Raw genomic sequence first — 18998 nt, 5'->3', positions numbered from 1 at the left:
TTCAATGTAGGGTTTAGTGTGGATTATACACCAGAACTTCAGAGTAACCGGCCACAGATGCCTTTGAAAATGCTTGTATGCCATCTTGTGATCCACATGAAGCTACATGCACAAATCCCACACAATGAACCAACATTTTTGGCATGAAGTGGCCACAGCACTCAGTATGCCAGACTTCTGATCAGCCTTTTCTTTAGACACAGTGACTGTAACTGAAGCCACGCTCTCAATAGTCAGTGTGTGTCCCTGCTCCTGTTTTACAATATTTAAATAAGCAGGTTACCTAGCAGCCACGCTGAATAGACTTTATGCATTAATACAAAATCAAACAGAAGTCTGCTTCTGTTCCATCACTCCCTCTATTATTCTGAGGTACATGACTCTGCTTGCTCCGTGTGCAAATCTGTTGCAATTCTTATTATTGCTCCTTGTAATGCTTTTGTATGTTTGCTGTCCTTTCTCTTGGCTCAGCAACAACTTTTATAATTGTGAGTGTTCAAGGTGGAAAAACATTTTGGGTCTCTGAATAGGAAATAGCAGATCTGTAAATAAACATGCCAGGGCAAACCTTGGTGCTTGTTTTGCTCTCTGAACAGAGTGCTAAGGTTTCCTACTGTAAGGGAACTAAAGGCAGGTCTATGAGGGACAGTCACTAAAACCAGCTCAGTCTAGTCTGTTGTTGGGAAAGGTTACTTTACAAACATCTTCACTGTTAAAATGGAGCTTAGCTGGCTGACTGGGTTTGTTTGTTACCTTCCTATGACTAGTTCACGGACAAGTGAATGTAGTTATACACTCATTTGGCTCAGTGTCTGGGAGTATGCTATCTGTTCATCAGAAATGTCACAATGGCAGCAACGCATAAAGCTTCATTTCAGCCATTACCAGATTATCTGATCAACCAGTGCCTCTTCTGTTTGGTCAAATCTTTATGCTAAGAGAAAACAATATTTCCTCTCTGTATCCTATCTTTTATGACAACATCAACAACTGTACTGGTTTTTCAGTTTGTTTGAAATGCAAAGCAGGACAATGACACAAAGCTGCTTGTTGCCCTATTTATAGTGAACGTATTGTCCAGTCCTCTATGTTTACAGCTGCTGGGAAAAGTGCCATTTACACTTTGGCGTTCGCTTGAAACAATGGGGCAGATTCCATGAGCTATATTCTGTTGTTTCCCTGACTCTGGGAAACAGCTCTAAGTTCCAGTTATTTTGGGAGCTGACTATAATATAAATGGCGGCTGACTGATGGGGTATTTCTCCTCTGACAATGTCAGCACTGAAAGAAGTAGATCGATAAGAAGGTGTGCACATCTTTGAGAGTGGCCATGTGTCAGATTTGGTCTCGGGGAGGTTCTGTTTACATGGGTTTTTTTTTTTTTGCAGATTTACAAGCTATATTTTTAGTCTCTGTGGAATAACCACAGGCTGCTGAAGCGTCTCCTTGACCCAAATGGGAGACGAACGATCTCGTGTGTAAGGCAAAGCAGAGGGTGTTATTTCACACAGGATTTTAAAGGGCACAAGATTTTATGTCAGTCCTTTGAAAGCTGTGGAGATTTTTTAGACATGGAGTTGTGTAATATTACTAAACAAACCATAGATCCACAGACAAATATTTCTATCAAGCTAGGATAATTGTCAATAAGAAAATATAGAGGTTCCTTTAAGATGAAGTAAACCCCAGATTTTCAGCTGAGGTGCATTTCCCTAAGAATCTCAAAAAATGCAAGGGGTTGCTCAATTGTTGGCCCACCCACAACACTATTTGATTGGTTATCTGCATGCAAATATTAGCCCTATTCATCTTTTTGATACTTGGTAATGAATAAGTCTTTTATGACAAGTTTACATCCTATTATAATCTGTGTTGTTGCAAACATAAAATGGAAATTAGTCACTCCCATGGCTATTTTTTTACTGTAAATGCATATCGGTACCAAATATTGGTTATTGCTCTCATTGACTACCAGTGACCTCTATCAGTATCGGCCCTGAAAGGCAGGACAGTTAGGGGGGAAGAGATAAGAAACTCCAGCTCACTTCTTTAAGTCACCCCCATCAGCCACATCATACAGTCTGCTGCTTTTCAATTCAAGGTGGACTTACCATAAATTAGAGTGTAAAATGATGGTATTGGCTCCTGTAGAAGTCACAACCTGGTATATCAACCTTGTTTAAAGAAAAAAAACATGGTTTATTTGTGATCTTGAGGAGAAAAATTACTCTATCTACTCTGCCACAGCAATGTCTCTGATTAGTAGAGCCCGCTGTTTCCCTTAAGGTTTGTCAGCTTGCAGCTCTTTTTCATGACAGGATTTGGATGGAAAAATTTGCATCTGAAACCACAGCCAACAATAACTGACTGTTGAGCTCTGTATTATCATATCAGATGTTGTAACTTAGACTTTTACTGTCTGATGAAAAAATATTAGCTCATTTTGAATTTGATGGCAGCATTACATCTGAATAAGTAGGGGTGGGGTCATATTTACCATTGTGTAGCATCCCCTATTCTTTTAACAACAGTCTGTAAACATCTTGGGAGTGAGTTGCTGGAGTATTGGGGGAGGAATGTTGCTCCATTCTTGTCTGATGTTTGTTCTTGCTGCTCAACACTCCTGGGTCTTTTTGCCAGATTTTCTTCTGAAGATGTACTAAAAGTTTTCTATTGGTGAAAGGTTTGGACTGCAGGCAGGCCAGTTCCGCACCGAGAATCTTCTACTGCAAGGCCATGCTACTGTGATGGATGTGCTATGTGGTTTAGCATTGTCTTGCTGAAGTAAGCAAGGCCTTCCCTGAAAGAGACATTGTCTGGATAGGAGCATATGTTGCTCTAAAACCTCTATATACCCCTCAGTATTGATAATTGATAGAGCCTTTCCAGATGTGTAGGCTGCCCACGCCATACTACGCACTAATATAATCCAATACCATCAGAAATGCAGACGTTTAACTGTGTGCTGATAACAAGCAGGATGAGCCCTCTCCTCGTTATTCAGCAGGAAACGGCGTCCTTGGTTTTCAAAAGATTTTCACATTTTGATTCATCTGACCACAAAACAGTTTTCCGTTTTGCCTCAGTCCATTTTAAATGAGCTTTAGCCCCAGAAGACGGCAGTGTTTCTGCATCATGTTTACATATGTCCCTGTCCCTTCTTTTTTGAGATGTGTTACTACCATAAAATTCAAAATGAGCTAATATTTTACATGAAATGGTAAAATGTCTCACTTTCAACATCTGGTGTGTTGTTTATGTTCCATTATGAATAAATTTCGGGTATATGAGATTTGCAAATCATGGCATTCTGGTTTTATTAACATTTTACACCATGTCCCAACCTTTTTGGAAATTATGTGGTACGGCTTTTGCACCCAAAACAGCGAATAGAAAAATTCAGACGCAGTAGGCAGGTTTGAACCTGTGGAGAGCAGCTGCATACACACAAAATGTCAAATTTCAATACTTTGTAATCAGCTGTCAAGCTTTGGACCAAAATTAGCGCCGTTACTTAAATACTCATGTACATAAGTTTTCAGTGGTTTAGCAAGCTTTCAAAGAATCTAGTTACACAAAGAAAGTCTTGTGTCAAGTAGAAGTTTCTATTTCTGACAGAATCTGTAAAATTCATCTCCTTAACTGTGTCCATTTCCACATGTTTAGTGAAGGAAGTCAGGGCTGTTTAAAAACCATACAAGCTCCTAACAGGTCTCTGCTCACACAAGTCTGCTTTGATTAGATTGAGTTTCTCCAGAGGTAAATCAGGTGCTGTGCCCTTCAGTCACAGGATCATGTGTGTAAGTTAATTTTAGTTCAATATAAAACATTTCAGTTAGGGTTAAACTTCGTCGTGCCGCTGCAGACCGCATTCCAAACCATTTATGAACATTTGCAGCATGAGGCAGACTGCCTGGTTGTTTGGAGTCATGCACTTTACTTTTATGTCTGCTTCTCAAATTAAGGAATTGCCTAAAGCTAAAAAGTCTGAGGTTTATTTACACGGTATTATCAGCCTTAACTTTTCACCAGATGCACTTAGGCCAGGGGAACCACTTGTTTATTTATTAAGAACAAGGGATAGGTTGTTAGTGCTGAAAGAAAGTGAATTTCTGTTTAAAATGAGGATAAATCAGAGTAACCTGAGTTATTCCTTTACAATAGACAAGCCCTTGTAATGCACTTCTCTCATGATGTTTTAATATTCCCAAAAGTAATGTTCCAGGAATTTCAGAACCTGAACACCATCCCAACTTCCTTCTTATCTGGTCATGTCAACAGAGCCCAGCAGGCTCGCTCTCAACTCTAACTGCTGTTTATTTACCCAGAGGGAATAGTCCTTATGCAACCGCTATACCCCATGCTGCCATGGCCTCCACAGTTGACCCTCAAACCTGAAGTTCTGTTGAGTTGTTCAGGATTCAATCTATTTTGGGACAATTTGTGCGGATGTCAGTCATCACCGCTTTAGAAATCTAGGGTTCAGAAATGCACTGAAGCACACTTGCTTTCTCTGCATGTTCATAGGGGATTGATTTATTTTGATTCAGATGCAAACACTGCACACAGAGAATGATGACAAACACAGGGCTTAATAACAAGGAATGCAGCATGGAGGGATCAGTTTCTCAGTGTGGGAAGGCCTCTTTTGGAGACTGGGTGCAGTAAAAGGATGAAGGCTCTGGTATGTGTGGGGTGGTGTTGACTGTTTGGCCTCGGCTTTGAATGCCCCATTATTTGCAAAGCTGCCCGCCCATGAAGTGTTGCCGATCTAATTAGTCTGAAAGTCATCTTCTGATTGCTGGGACCCCTCTCTTTGTAAGAAGTCAGACTGTCACTCAGCTCTGAGATAATGAATCCAGCCCCCACAAACATGCTCAACCCAAACCACTTTTTTACTGTTTTTAACACCATGTTTTTTCATTGCCTTTTAAATCCAAATGGGTTAAAAATACTCTATTGATACACATACATGTTAAGTCCACTATATGGGTCTCTTTTCCTGGTGCGAGGGACCAGATGGCTTCCCAGCACTGAGCACTACAGTATGTAGAAGGTTCTTGTATCCTCTCCACACTCTTGCACTGTTTACTAGCTATTAAATTTACTTATGGTAAGTATTTGGCCTGTACAAATCCCTTAACATTAAAGGGATGTTTTACTTTATTTTGGATGATCAGGTACATCAAATACCTCAAGGCCTTGCAGTTAAAATTGAGAACAGCTGTTGTAGTCAACAGGGTGACATTGTGACCCTGGCAGACCTCACTGGCACCAAACTGCTCCGTGTCTATTTCGGTGGCCGGAGGTGGACTTGGCTGGCACGTGAGCAATAATTGTGGGCATTCTATCCATGCTAAGCTTTCTGATCGTCACAGGTAGCATGGCCGATGGGTGCACGCTGAAAAAAAACTACGACAGAGAGATAAAAAGCTGGAAAAAGAGCCAAGCCTATTTTGGATTTTGTGACTCAAAAGTGTCCCCAAAAGCATTTTTCTCTCAGAAACTCTAAACTAGAGTTGGGTGGGATACTGAAGAGAAATGGCCCAGCCTTGCCAGTACCCTGAAGTGGTCATTAAGAGACTCTAAAAGAAGAGTTGTGAGTCCTCTGGCTCTGATCACATCTACTGTGTCTGAGACTTGGGAAAGAACTCTTGCTGGCTGTTTGCAGCGTTCCTGTTCCCACATGGATTTGCTGGAACAGCTAAGTCCTGAATCAGGGAACTAGATCAAAGGAGACATAAAAGCGCCCGCTAAAGGGTAGCATGACCTGGATATATAACACCAGCAAACTGCAGTCATTGCTTATTTGTCAGACATTTATTGTCCCTGATTTCATGTAGGCGGCTACAGCACATTCCTCCTGTTAATAGCTAATATAATTCACTCACAACATGCTCAATACAAATAGAGCATCCTATAATTTTTCTGAAATTCAGTTCATGCTCTAATTGCATATAATTAGTTGCCTCTCTTATCTGTGCCCTGTGCGTGTGTACTTTTCTGTAAACTAGGTTGTCTTGTGCTCTGTTTCTCTTTCTGCCTCTATCTCTTTTTGTGCCTCCCCTATCCACTGTCCCTTTTTGTTGTCTGTGTGTGTTGTGCTGAGCTGGCTGTTGCCACTCTGTGATTGTAGCTAAGCTCATTGGTTTTTGCGATAGTAGCACTCAGAGCGTATGGCTCTCTTTGGGCCCTGCTGACTGCATGCCTGGTGTCTCACTGAGTATGTCCACCTGTCTCCTTATTCACACCATCACTCCTGCTGCTCCATTGCCTTCCAATAAGATGATATCATTGCGAACCCACACTCAGGCTTGCACACATACAGATGGATACATGTAGGGGACACAAGCATGGACAGTCTTTCCATATGGCCAAATGGGCATTTTTGTGCCTCTCAGTCTGTCAAACAGTGTGAGTTGTTTACTGCTTGTCGAGTTGATTAGTACTCAGGCGTGACTGTGGCCTCTAATGTTTTATCATGTCCTGTGTGAGAATAATCTGTTGCCATTTTCAGCTAACACTATGTCTTGTTTCTTCTTGTTTAGCTCTGATTGGGTGGAGATCCTGGAACCACGCTCCCGTGAGCGAATGTATGTGAATTTGACCACTGGCGAGTGCGGCTGGGATCCCCCTTCAGGCGTTCCTGTCCGCCAGGCAGACGGTAACCAGTGGTGGGAGCTTTTTGACCCCCACAGTGGCCGCTTCTACTACTACAACTCCACAGGGCGGCGCACAGTCTGGCATCGGCCCCAAGGAGCCGATATTGTTCCTCTATCCCAGCTCCAGGCCATGAAGCGATGCAGTGAGGCCAAACGGGCCGGAGGAGGTGTGGACAGGCACCATCATGGAACGACAGGGAGTATCAGCAGTGTAGGGAGCCAGGGGCCTTGCACCCCTCAGCCTGAACAGGACGGAGACATCCCCTTCCCCAGACCTTTGGAGACCAATGAAGAGGCTGCTGATGCCAAGCTGGATCCTTCAGTGGACAGCAGAGTGCAGGGAGATGGAAGCAGCAGTGAATACAGCTCAGAGGGCAGTAAAGATCCACAGAGGTAAGCATGACTAACCTTCAGTAGCCTCTACTGTATGTCTGGAAACGGATTTGTGCTTAATCATAAGTGGATCATATTACCAGGAGAAAAGTGAGGAAATGTGATAGTCATCGCAGTATGTGGCACGGTGAGGTGTAATGACTTTCAAATGCTCCAGCTATGAGAGCACACAGAATTATTTTGACTTTTGACCACTGAGACCAAGCTCAAACTGCCTTTTTATTTTCATTCTCACTTATCTGAACATACCATATGGTCCATGTTTCCATACCTTTGCCTGTGAACTGTGCTCAGCCATTTCAGCAAATCGCTACCAAATGAGGAAAACGGTCAGTTATTCTACAGAGCAGGACACCCCCCCTCATGCTAGGGTTAGTGGTGCAGAACGGCCCTTAACAGTAAGTCATTCAGAGACCCCATCACATGCTCCGTGTCGTGGCCTTGTCCAAACCACCATCTCTTCCCTCAAAGCTAGATTCCAAACATGCCACTTCTGTTTCCCCTGGCACGAGGCCATCAAGGCCGTCTTAGTGTCCTTCTGTGCGCACCACCACCACCATCCTGCTCCAATGTTCATTACATTTTCCTAAAACAAATCTAGCCCCCAGGCCATCAAAGACTGTAATGCCTCTTATGGTTGAGAGCTTAAATGTGCATGCATGAGAGGCATGTGAGAGAGTGTTGTCTGTGGTTAATAACAAGCAGAACCGCTACATTCCAGATGCCTATAAACAAGGCGGACCCTGCTGGTTTTCAGAGGCTCTGCTAGCGACTCTGGCTCTCCGGTTCCTCTTGGCACTTCTTTGGCCTAACCTTGGGCATTTGAAGGTCTGTCCTCTGACCTTCAGCTCCTTTGGGATTATAAAAATGTGGTGGGGGAACAAATCGGTCAGCCATGGCTGGAGGCCTGGGTGTACAACCTCTGGTGTGTGCAGGGAGTGTTAAACTCCCCACAGTCCCTTATTACCCCAGTGATCCAACCTAAACTGTCTCCCTGTAAAACAATGAGCAGCTGTGTTTCTCAGAGAAAGCAGAGGACTCTCTGGTCCAGAGAGGCTTGATACCCTACTTAGCCATATGGCCCCTCACGTGCTCACCATCCTCCATCCCTTAGCAGGTAATTAGAAACCACCACAAAATGCACAGAGGGGGTGGAACGTGACAGCTCAAAATGGATGAAAACAAACTCTGAGTCATGCTTGTCTTCAGTTAGGGGCCCGACTTATTGATAATGACAAGGATCAACAGGGAGGACCGAGGGAGAAAGTTTAAATGAACAGCTACAAAGGTCACAGTTGTTTGACGGTGAGCTAATTGTTTTGTCCCATCCAGAGCAGCAGAGTGGCTTTCATGAGAGCTTAGATTTTCTTTTCTGTATTTGACACGCCACTTCTCGTCTTGACTATTTTAGCTCCATACACTAATGGGGTATTTCATCGTTTGAAGTTCCTCAAAGTTCTGCCTGGACATGACTGCTGTTTTAAAAATATCTTCACTTATTTTTCCTTCCTTTTTCTCTCAGCAGAAATGAAATGTTATTAGCTTATGACCTTTGGAAGACAATGCTATTCCTTGCAGAGATGGGACAATCCCAGTTCTTCCAACACTGGTTTCCTTATTTTCAGGCTATTAATAAATCAGTTCATAATAGATAGAAGAGCTTCCAAAGTTTCCACACAACACACCCTCTGTGTTATTCTAAGCCTTGGTTGTAAGCTACCGCTTCCTTTCTCAGTCTGTCTCGCCCTCTCTTTGTAAAGCTCATATCTTTGTACTTGTCTGTGTTCTTACTTGTAGGAAATGAAGGCATATGAGCGTACTTGTGTGCCAAATCTGTTACTCATTGGCCAGGTCTTATCACATCTCCTGGGAATGTAAGGGTACTTTGAGCCTGTGAAGCTCATCAGGGAAGTACCGCAGTCTCTAAGGGTAAACATGTCAGTCACATGTAGTTATGAGCATATTGAAGCAAACCAAACTGATCTCTTTTGCTTATAAAGGGCTTAGAGCTGTAACAGATCAACACCTGTATTGAGTTTTACCCACCTTCAAATACACGTACATAGTTGTGGAGAATGTGACTTTGGATGGCATGTGTTTGCCCGTATTCACTGTGTGTGGGCTCTATATCTCTGAGCTTTCAGGTTACAAGAGACCTGCTGAGGTTGAGTGGATGTTAAAAGTCTGCTGAGGACACATGACAGCGTGGTGTAAAACAACCCAGAAGTCACCTAAGGTGGTTCACATCAGGGTCACAGCACTGCTTTTGTCTCATGGGTTGGCCTGGAGCATATAATAGACCACTAAAGGAACAAAGGGCCCTACTTAGACCTAGTTGTCTCTCTAGGTCAACTGGGAGCTTTCTCTAAGCAAGAAGTCAGGGTTTGGTGAAGAAGAATGAAGGAGAGCATGAATGCTTCCTCTCAGTTAGCCCTGTAATGATATGGTGGCAAAACAGTATTTATCTAATGCAGTCAAGCAAAGTTTGGACTCTTAAAACTTGTCTTTCCTGATTGTTGACTCAATTAAGATTCTTTGAAAATCTCAAACTGAAGTAACCAAAGCTGTGTCCACCTCTTCACACCAAGAGTAAACAGAAAAGATGAATTTAAATGCAACATGATTTGTTAGAAATATGTTTAATATATTTGTCGGATACATGTAAAGCAGTGGTTTTCAGATAGTCTAGCATCAGAACCAACCATTACCTCTCCTTAGTTACGCTACTAGTTACATTGTTTTTGCTTTATTCCATGTCCCGTGAGATATCCTGTTACTTAATTACCAGTTAAATATGCAATGCTTGCCTTGCATATCCCCGCATTAGTGTAATATCATGTAACAGCACTATTTGTGCAGTTAAAGGTGTATGTGAGTGATGTTAAAAGACAAGACTAAGTGTAAATGAGAAGTTAATTAGCAGTTGAGTGCATCTGTGCATGTGTAATGTTCAGTCAAGTCATGCTAACAAAAGTCAATAAAAGACAGTCTCTGCATCCACACTACAAATAGCGAAAAATCCGTATTCTATTAAAGAGGACTTACACATGATTTTTTTTCTGCTATTTAATACAAAATATAATGGAATTAGTTCCTGCTCATCTCTGTCTTGTTTTGTTTTCACTGTCTTTATTGTTTGGATGTAGTATTGATGCATGTTTCTGCAAAATACTGTGAGTGTCCTTCACTTGTTATGTTCCATCTAGCATCACTCAATTGGGGAAAAATAAAGGTGACAGCAAAATTGTGAAAATTAGAATATACTCAGACCAGCACCTCACAGAGAAATATGTCAAGAAAAGGCCACGGTAGGTAGCATTTCCTTCAACATAAACCTTTTTATTTCAGCTTTTGTGGTTACATTTGACCACTGTTGAAAATTGAGTTCTGGATGCTTGGTAGGTGTCTGCATCAGTTTTCCTGAGCATCACTTGAGCTCCAGGGGCTTTTAAAGCTTTTTGTTAGCTTGCTGCCATTGCAGATGTTTGGAAAATTTGATGCAGAATTCACGGCAACGTAGAGTCGTTTCTTAGATGGTCCAGATCTGGCCGTCAAACAGGCCAAGTAGATCTGGCCCGGTGTTGTTCCTAGGGACCCTCTTCTTTTTGCATTCTTTGTACAAGTTGGACATAAAGTAACGTTGGTTCAGCACCTCGATCATTGGTTCATAGGTGTAAAGTAGAGAGCCCTCCACAGTAAGGATGTCTCCTCCTCATTATCCGACTTTGGGACAATCTCAGTGTCCAGGATATTTTGATCAAACTTCAATAGGTTCTCTAACTGGGCGTAGATTGTTCTCAACATGGCATCCATGTCAAAAGCAGTGATGACATCATACAGCTTAAAGCCATCTTCACCAATTTCAGACAGACAGAACAAAGTTGTAGAGACATGCCTGTCAAAGTAAAAGCACATCATAGACTTTTTGCAACATTTTTTCCAGGCACACATCTGCGCCCACTGAAAATAAATTTGCATATCTATTTTCAAAATCTGGCACCAATGTGGAACAGGTTTAAACACATCTTGTACCTACCAGACCGAATTATAACACAGATATCAGTGCTTCATGTCAATACCCCACCACGCCAATACGACCCTCTGCCACCCCAAATGAAAGGCAAGAAATGGGTCATGGAATTTGTGTGATTTATGTGTTATGTTACACCGGTTTCCTTTTGTTATCCCAAGTCTGACTGGCCTCTTAGAAAGCTATTTCTGCATATCATTTAAGATATCCAGACAGCTTTACTCTCCTGCTGACTTTCAACACACTTTTCTCTCGAAAGTCTATATTCAGACACCATTATGGCACTCTTTAAAACGAATTAGCTCCGGTATCAGAAAAACCCAAATGTTACCCAACCCTACTTATGGGTCCAGACCTGCCCATTCAGAACCAAGCATCTTTGTTAGTTTCCTAACTGTGTCTAAGAAGAAAAAAAGAAATGAAAACATTTACTTTCTATTTCAGTTTCTATTTGGGGAATTTTTAGACAAACCTCTCCCTGAAAACAAAAGTACCGAACAGCCAGAACAAGTTCCCCTCACATGCTTACACTGTCTGGCTCTGAGTCATTCAGGAGAAATCACCCATGTGTTTATTTAGGAGACGGAGGAGCTTTAGATAGAGTAGATAAAGTTCTAATGAGTCACACATTGCCTGCATGTTTACTGGGCGAGCACAAGCCTCATCGTTTCATCTCCCGCCACTCTGAAGTTGTAGCCACAGCACTGGAAAGGCTTGTTTTATCTCTACGCTCCTAGTGTGGTAAGCTCATTTTTCTGCTCCTTTCAGATGTTTTTTAAATATGTCTTTAGTAATAAAGTAGTATGTTTTTTTTTTTTTTGCTCCTTTGGGAAAATGTACTGTGAACTTTTGATCGTGGTATGTGCCAAATTGCTTTGGTCTGGTTAGCTGTGACAATATCCTTTTTTTATCCCTGAACATTTTTTCTACAAGTCCCACGTTTAACTGTCGTTCTCATAAAATATGAAGTTTATAGCTTTCTCAAGAACTAGATTACAGAGACGATTTTATGTGTCTCACTGAGGCTATGTCAGAAGCTACTATTGTGTCATTTTAGATGTCAACTGAATCGCTGCTTACAGTTGAATTGCCATACTTTGAAGTGTGATCTAGCCTCAGGCATGCTGCTGTGACTGTCTCAGCTGACTTGCAGCATGCAGAGATGCATTTTTAGGGTTCATAACTTTTCTTAGTACATCTATTTGTAATGGAACATTAATATTTATTGCAGTATTTTTATGCCCTGTTTTTATTTTTACAACTTCTCTGAGACTTTTTCGCTTACAGGACTGTTTTTAAGATGATTTTGGTTTTGATCACATCATCCAAGGACTATAAATGGATCTGTCCTCACAAAAAAAAAAGTTGGGTATACATTTACAATATCTAGAGGCGCGCTCTCTGGAATTCAGTTGGGTTTGGCCTCATCCTGTATCTTTGACATGATCCTCGTGGCTTTTTTGCCCAGCCCACCACCGCTCATGGGGTCAGGCTGTGGGAGCCACAGACATGCACAACTGGTAGACATCTTGTCTCAGATGAGGGAGGTGCGTCAGCTCAGCTGTTGGAGGACAGCTGTCTCTCTGGAGGTGTCTGATAGGAAATAGGGGTCTACCAATGCTGTGTCAAGCCCTTTTATGCTTTTGCTTGACGTTTTTTTGACAGGTTGTTCAAAAGGAAGAAAAAATAAGCATCCAGTGTTGGTAAAGTGGGTACAACATTGTCCTCAGTGAATCCTCTTTGTCTTTTTCGCTTCCTTCCTCAGCACTGATCGCAGTGATCCGATTGGTTTGTGCTCTGAGGTGTTTGCTTAGCAAAAGCTTGGCCTATACGACCTCATTTCCTCTTCCTGTCCAGCCAATGTTAATAATAACTCCTGTTTTTCAGACCCCCACTACTCCCAGGGGGTATATTTAAGAACTTCCAAATCCATATCTCCATCCGCCAAAGTGACTCAGATGATGACTTTTCCAACAACGGTTATTCCAGGCAGGAAAGAAAGGAGAGACTCGAGATCTGTTGAAAGCAGAGTCCCCAAACTTATATTTAGCTGGTTAGTGAGACGACCTGACCACAGCAAAATCCACAACAGTGAAGGCACCAGCATTGCTGAGACTAATTGAAATTTGCTGACCTTTAAGTTGATTTGATACTCTTCAGGCCAATCACATTACTCTGTTGGTTTCCAAGTGGCCTCTAACTTCGTTTTGTCTTACATTTCTCTGTATTACTAGGGTCTCTCATGCCAGCTCCTGGCTCTGAATAAAAGGATTGTTAGAGCATAAGTCGCTGTAGCCTATATGTCCGTGGCTTTCTAGTCATGTGTGCTAGAGAAACAATTACCAGAGCTTATCCCTGAGCAAACAGTGAGACTCTAAACCTGAGAAGTTTGTGCAAACTCCAAGTGATAATGATTGTGTCTCTTTTAAACTCTGTGATAAATAGCTGTGCATAATCCCAACCTTAAGCTACCGTTCAACAAAACACCTGACGGGCGGGCTACCAGCACGCAACACACCCTTTCTAAACAACCTTCAGAATGAAGTCCAGGCCTGTTTGATGTTACATAAGACCCTGTCTGTTTCCCTCTCTGCTTCTACTGAAGGAAGATGGCTCTTTCAGGTTCAGCCTCCTCCCTATCAACTTTCTCTCCCCCCTCCTAGCGTTCTATTGCCGTCGTTGAGGGAGGCGTCTCCGTGACGATGGCACAGCCATGCATTGTGTGAGGCTCCACATACTACCACAGAGGCCCCTGAATGAGCCCTGAGGAATGCCATCCTTCCCGCTCATTCCCTTGCTTCACTCTCCCACGACTAATCCCCACCCCTTCTCTTTTACACACACTCACACCCTCCTCTCTTGTCTCTCCCCTGCCTCCCCCACCACAATATCCTCTCCCCATTCTAGCCCTGGTTTTTATTTTCTCACCATTGTACCATCTTTGTCCCTCTTATAGTTGAGGGTTTGTAATTATTCTTTATTTGGTTGACCTGGGGTTAACTGATATGCGAGTGTTGTTCTAGCTGTGTAACGGGATTACAGGCTTTGGATAGAGATCAAAAACACTGGAGAGCCTAACTGTTGGACTTGGCTATAACAACCCCCATGGTACTGTGATGATCATGACACCAAACTCCCTGCTGATATCAACATATTTGCCAGAGCTGGAAGGCACGCTAGACCTTTACTGAGACAAAATCTGACAGATTCCTTTTCTCTCAGTGATATGAGCTCAAATACAGGCTAGAACACATGAAAAGATTTTTAATAGGGATGCACAGATGCATCGGTTTAGCACTAGTGTCAGCAAATGTCAGCTTTATTGACAAACATCATCCATCTGCAAATAATGTGGGCATAAGGCCATTCCAGTGGCAGATGATTACCTCTTGTAACATATCATTCTAGTCTTTTAGTTCACCTAAAAGCTGATTCAGAGAGATTTATTATTAGGCATGAGATGTGACCTGTTTTCATCTGTTTTCATGGTTAAACATATGATAAAATGTTGACATTATATGAGTCTTGCATCAAAAGAAGTGATGAAAAAACATCAGCACTGGTATTGGCCATCTGCTAAATTGTTACTTTAAACATTTGTATCAGCATTAGCCCTGATTTTACAATTGACACATCCCTATTTTTTTTTTTTAAATCTTAACCAATTTTGAAAATGTGACATATGACGACAAATAATAGTAACAGTTTTGTTCTTAAAGTGTGTCATGTGCAACAAGATGACCAGCACAGCAAACCACATACCAACAGATTCCATTCATCAACAATCTCAGCCTTGGGGCGACTGTGGCTCAGTAGTTAGAGTTGGTGAGTTCGATCCTCAGCTCTGCAGTCACACGTCCAGGTGTGTCCTTGGGCAAGACACTTAACCCCAGTTTGCTCCCACTGCTTCGTGGATGGCGTATAAATGGGTATAGATGCATTTGAATGGGATAAGCTAATACTTATGGCCAATTCTGGCCATTGCAACCTTCACCATCAGTATATGAATGTGGACTGAATGGGTAGGAGGGACCTTGAGTTGTCAGATAACTAGAAAAGCGCTATACAAGCTCATGTCCATTTACCATCTACTCCACTTGAATGTCTCATTTCACTCCTAAAACTCAAAGACAGCTCAGTAGACAGCTCAATAGTTATCTGCACCTCATAATTTCATGTCATAATGTTCAATCTACTTGAAGTTCCTTTGTTTTCTTTCAAAATAAAAGCAGCCATGGTCTGCACCAGCTATGGATAAGTTCAAACTTACGATGCTGTGCTAACTTTTATGGTGTTACAGTAGCTGAGATAGTTTCAACGTAGGCTCAAATTTTTTACTTAAGTCTTACACCTACCCCCTTAAAGATGTGAAGTCGTCTGTTAAATATGGTTGTATTGGTGATAGCCATGAAAGGTGGGATAACTGTGGATGACAAGGAGCAGAGGATTTACACTACACTTTTGTTTCCATGAGCTGAGCTCATTTTGACTGTCCAACAATGAAGCACTGTTGAATTATCTTATGTCACTGACAGTTTCACCACTTGAGCTCACTCTTGTTACTGGCTCTGAGTTTAGGCTGTAGGCTTTAGGTAACAACTTATCAAGATGCTTTGTCATATTTTGCATGCACTTTCAGTGCTGTTTGAGGATTAGAGGACCTTAGCAGAGACACTGCATTACAAGAGAGGGGAGATGTGAGCCTCCATCTGCTCTAAAGCTGTAAAATAAGATTTGCACATACTAACTAAAATCCCCATAAAACATTTATAAATAGTGTCTTTTGGTAAGAAAATTTGTGTTTTGGGCTTTTTGTATGGAATTAAACTACAGAGAGAGTTAAAACTGGTATAAGGTTTTTATCGTAGTGTATCACTTTTTTGTCGTTTTTGGTCTCTTATTTTCTTAAACAGAAGTAAGGGTGGGCTCAAAGGATAAAATGTTTGGAACCACTGATTTAGCCACAGGCTGATGTTAATGTTTTCTTCTTAAGGTGTTACCATCCTGCAATGCCAACATTTTCTCATGTTTAACCATGAAAACAGATTAGAGTTTTCCATGAGGTCACATATTCTGCCCAATCATACTTTAAATCAGCAGTCAGGTGTGCTAAATACCATAATTAAACAGGTAAACTTCTGCAACTGATATCTGTTCATGCCCATGTTATTTTCTGATGGCTGTTGTCTCTAAAAAGGGATATCTGCTGATACTGATGTAAAACCAAATCATTGGTGCATCCCTGAAAAGCGTCCTTTCACTGATTGATTACATTAAGGGAAAAAGTCATATCTGCGACAGTATTTTAGCTTTTCTGGACATTGTACTCTACTAGTTAAGACAGATCTTTTGTATCCTTAATGCAACCAAAAAAACACATTACTTAACTTAGTTCAACATAGGTAATGGTGTGTATTTTATGCCATAATTTAGAGCAGCTTTTATACATAGCTGATGCGAAAGGCCACAGGCTTGTATCCAAACAGGACGTTGGGTACCCTTAGTTAGAGACAGTAAAAAATCCAAAATCCAAATGCAAATTGTGGAATTACAAAATTTGTCAAAAAGAGAGAAATTAATCGCAGTAACTATAGAAATTCTGACATCAGAAGGAATTTTTAAAATTCATTGACAGTCCTGTTATTTATGATGTCCGTGCTCCTGATCATCTTATCAGCAGATCAGGGAGGGTAAAAACTTTTAACACGCATCATACAACAGGAAACTTTGGCAAGATCATCTTTAGAGGCATCCAATTATCTGACCTGTGAGGACTTTGGTCAGAAGGGGGTAATCATCTCAATAATCTTGTAGTGTGTGCTCTTTTAAAGAACACACGCTGGTGAATGTGTTTAATTTCAGTTCTTGAAAAGTAGCTGAAAATCAAGTGAATATAACTTAGAAAACATTTTTATTTTTCAGTCATGGCTCAGTTGTAGTGCTCAGGTTTACTCCTTGCCTTAAATGTCCCATGTAATAAGTGAAAATGTTGTAAATCTGTTTATAAGCTCCTCATAATTGAGAATAAGTCCATACTTCCACCCTGGCCACAGTGTGTGAATATTACATTAGGCATTTCCTGTTTGTGTTGCATGTAGGGAAGTCCTCTTTCCATCCTTTCAGAGGACCTCCACAGACAGGAAGTAGTGGTCTCTACTATCTCAGGGTCTATGCCATAAAGTACGTCATCCACCCACCAAGAACACAGAAGACAGATTCATGATATTTTACAGTCAGCCATCACATGAACCCTCACTGATTATTTTGTGTGCGTTTGATTTGTTTGTGGATAATAGAGGGAGAGTTTGATTATTGTGGTTTTACTTGTGAGGTCTGCTGCGATGTCTCATCATAGGAAGAGGCCTTGATGTTTCATGTGTGAGCTGTTTTTGCCGTAGTGAGCCGGTGCTTAACGATCAGCTGCTGAGGTGGGAATGATTTTGTAGCACTTGCATCACCTCCTCCTGCTTGACAAGACCAGAGTGAGAAAGCATACACTGCTTCAAAGAGTACAAACAGTGGCTTCTCATGTTTACAACTGTCGCCTATCAACCCCCCTCTCTGCCATGTATAACCACACGCACTCACACTAGCTTGTAACAACTACACAGTGGTGGTTTGGGGTGAATCCTATCCATCAGAGGCTCTTGTCTTCACACGTGCCTGTCTGTCTGTGTGTTATGTGTTATTTAGGCTGTAAACTGATTGGATTGGTCTCAGTGAGGTGGGAGCCCTGGAGGCTTCCCAGCAACAGTGGTTGTGGCAGGCAGTCCTGGTGCTGTGCCAGGTGGCTGTGATCCAGCTGTTATGGGGCCTGGCTGGATGGTGAATCCGTAGACCGTTTGAAGATGAGTGCCTGTTTACATTCAAACTGCTGAGGCGGGGTGAGTCACTATAGACATGGGGGGGGGGGGCACCAGGTCCTGAGAGAGAGAGAGAGAGAGAGAGCGAGAGAGGCTGTAGCTAGGAGGACTAAAGGAAGTTTGCCGTTGGCCTGAGACCTCAGGGGAATTGTTTCAGCATTGTTCCAGTGGGATGTGGGGAGGAGAGGGGGGCACTCCGCCTCTTTCCCTCCTCCCTCTGTGTCCTCTTACTGCCGTTAGAGCCCAATTCTCAACTGGGAGCTTTCGAAAAGGGAAGCCTTTAAAGGCTTGCTCAAACTCCACACTGATCTGTGTTTATGTTTGGATTAACAAGGACAGAGGGCGATCGGCTCTTAATCTAATTAATTAACCCATTGAATGTTAAGTAGAGGCTGGATTGAGGGAAGGTAAGTGTCCTTTGCCTGCTGTCAAAGTTATTTACCTGTCTGAACCTAATCTAGAGAGGAAGTCTATGGAGTTGTTGTATTCTGTACTGCGTCACATGTAACTAAGGCTAAATGTGAACTTTGCCCGTGGATGTGCCATAATGCCTGCTTTACACACACATTGGTTTAAGAGGGCAAGTTCTCTATCAGTTAAGGAATGAAAAGTCCTGATTGCTGGGGAAGATTATGAGGTGGCAGCAGAGTCGAGGGCAGTAGACCAGAGCAGCGTGACCAGATTGATGGCAGATTGTTTAACATTACTGGGATTAGTAGTGGGTCGTGGCGTTTGAAGCTAGCCTAGCCGCTCAACCGAAAGGAGAATTATTAACCTTTAGACCCAAGGGAAGATCTTCTCAGCTGTGAACCACTGCAGTTATTCAGCATCTTATCATGGTGCCTGATGGTTTCCTATCCCAGTGTTCAGTGTTTCAGAAAAAAATAACCTTAAATATTCGGGTTCCTGCAGATCCTTGAGAAGTCTTTAAGTCTTAAATTGGACTTGGAAATGAAAGGCCATAACAGAGAGGTCTGAGAGGTCCTAGCCAAATGTATTTTATTCTGATATTTTTATGTATTATGTTTGTCCATGTTATAATTATAGCAT

General features: G+C 42.0%; 1 protein-coding gene across 3 annotated transcripts in view; it reads left to right on the top strand.

The window, feature by feature from the left end:
• arhgap46a (Rho GTPase activating protein 46a) overlaps positions 1 to 18998 on the top strand; it is a 40187-nt gene that overhangs the window by 8583 nt on the left and 12606 nt on the right. For 2 of the 3 annotated variants that reach the window (XM_041782745.1, XM_041782744.1), the window contains exon 2: positions 6549 to 7055. In XM_041782745.1, the coding sequence (XP_041638679.1) occupies positions 6549 to 7055 (507 nt within the window). Of the gene's footprint in view, positions 1 to 6548; positions 7056 to 18208; positions 18356 to 18998 lie in introns of those variants that run through there. The other variant, XM_041782746.1, reaches the window with a different exon arrangement.

This window comes from Cheilinus undulatus, linkage group 3 (genome assembly GCF_018320785.1).
Source record: "Cheilinus undulatus linkage group 3, ASM1832078v1, whole genome shotgun sequence".
Taxonomy (NCBI): domain Eukaryota; kingdom Metazoa; phylum Chordata; class Actinopteri; order Labriformes; family Labridae; genus Cheilinus; species Cheilinus undulatus.
This window is presented reverse-complemented; position numbering and strand designations above follow the sequence as displayed.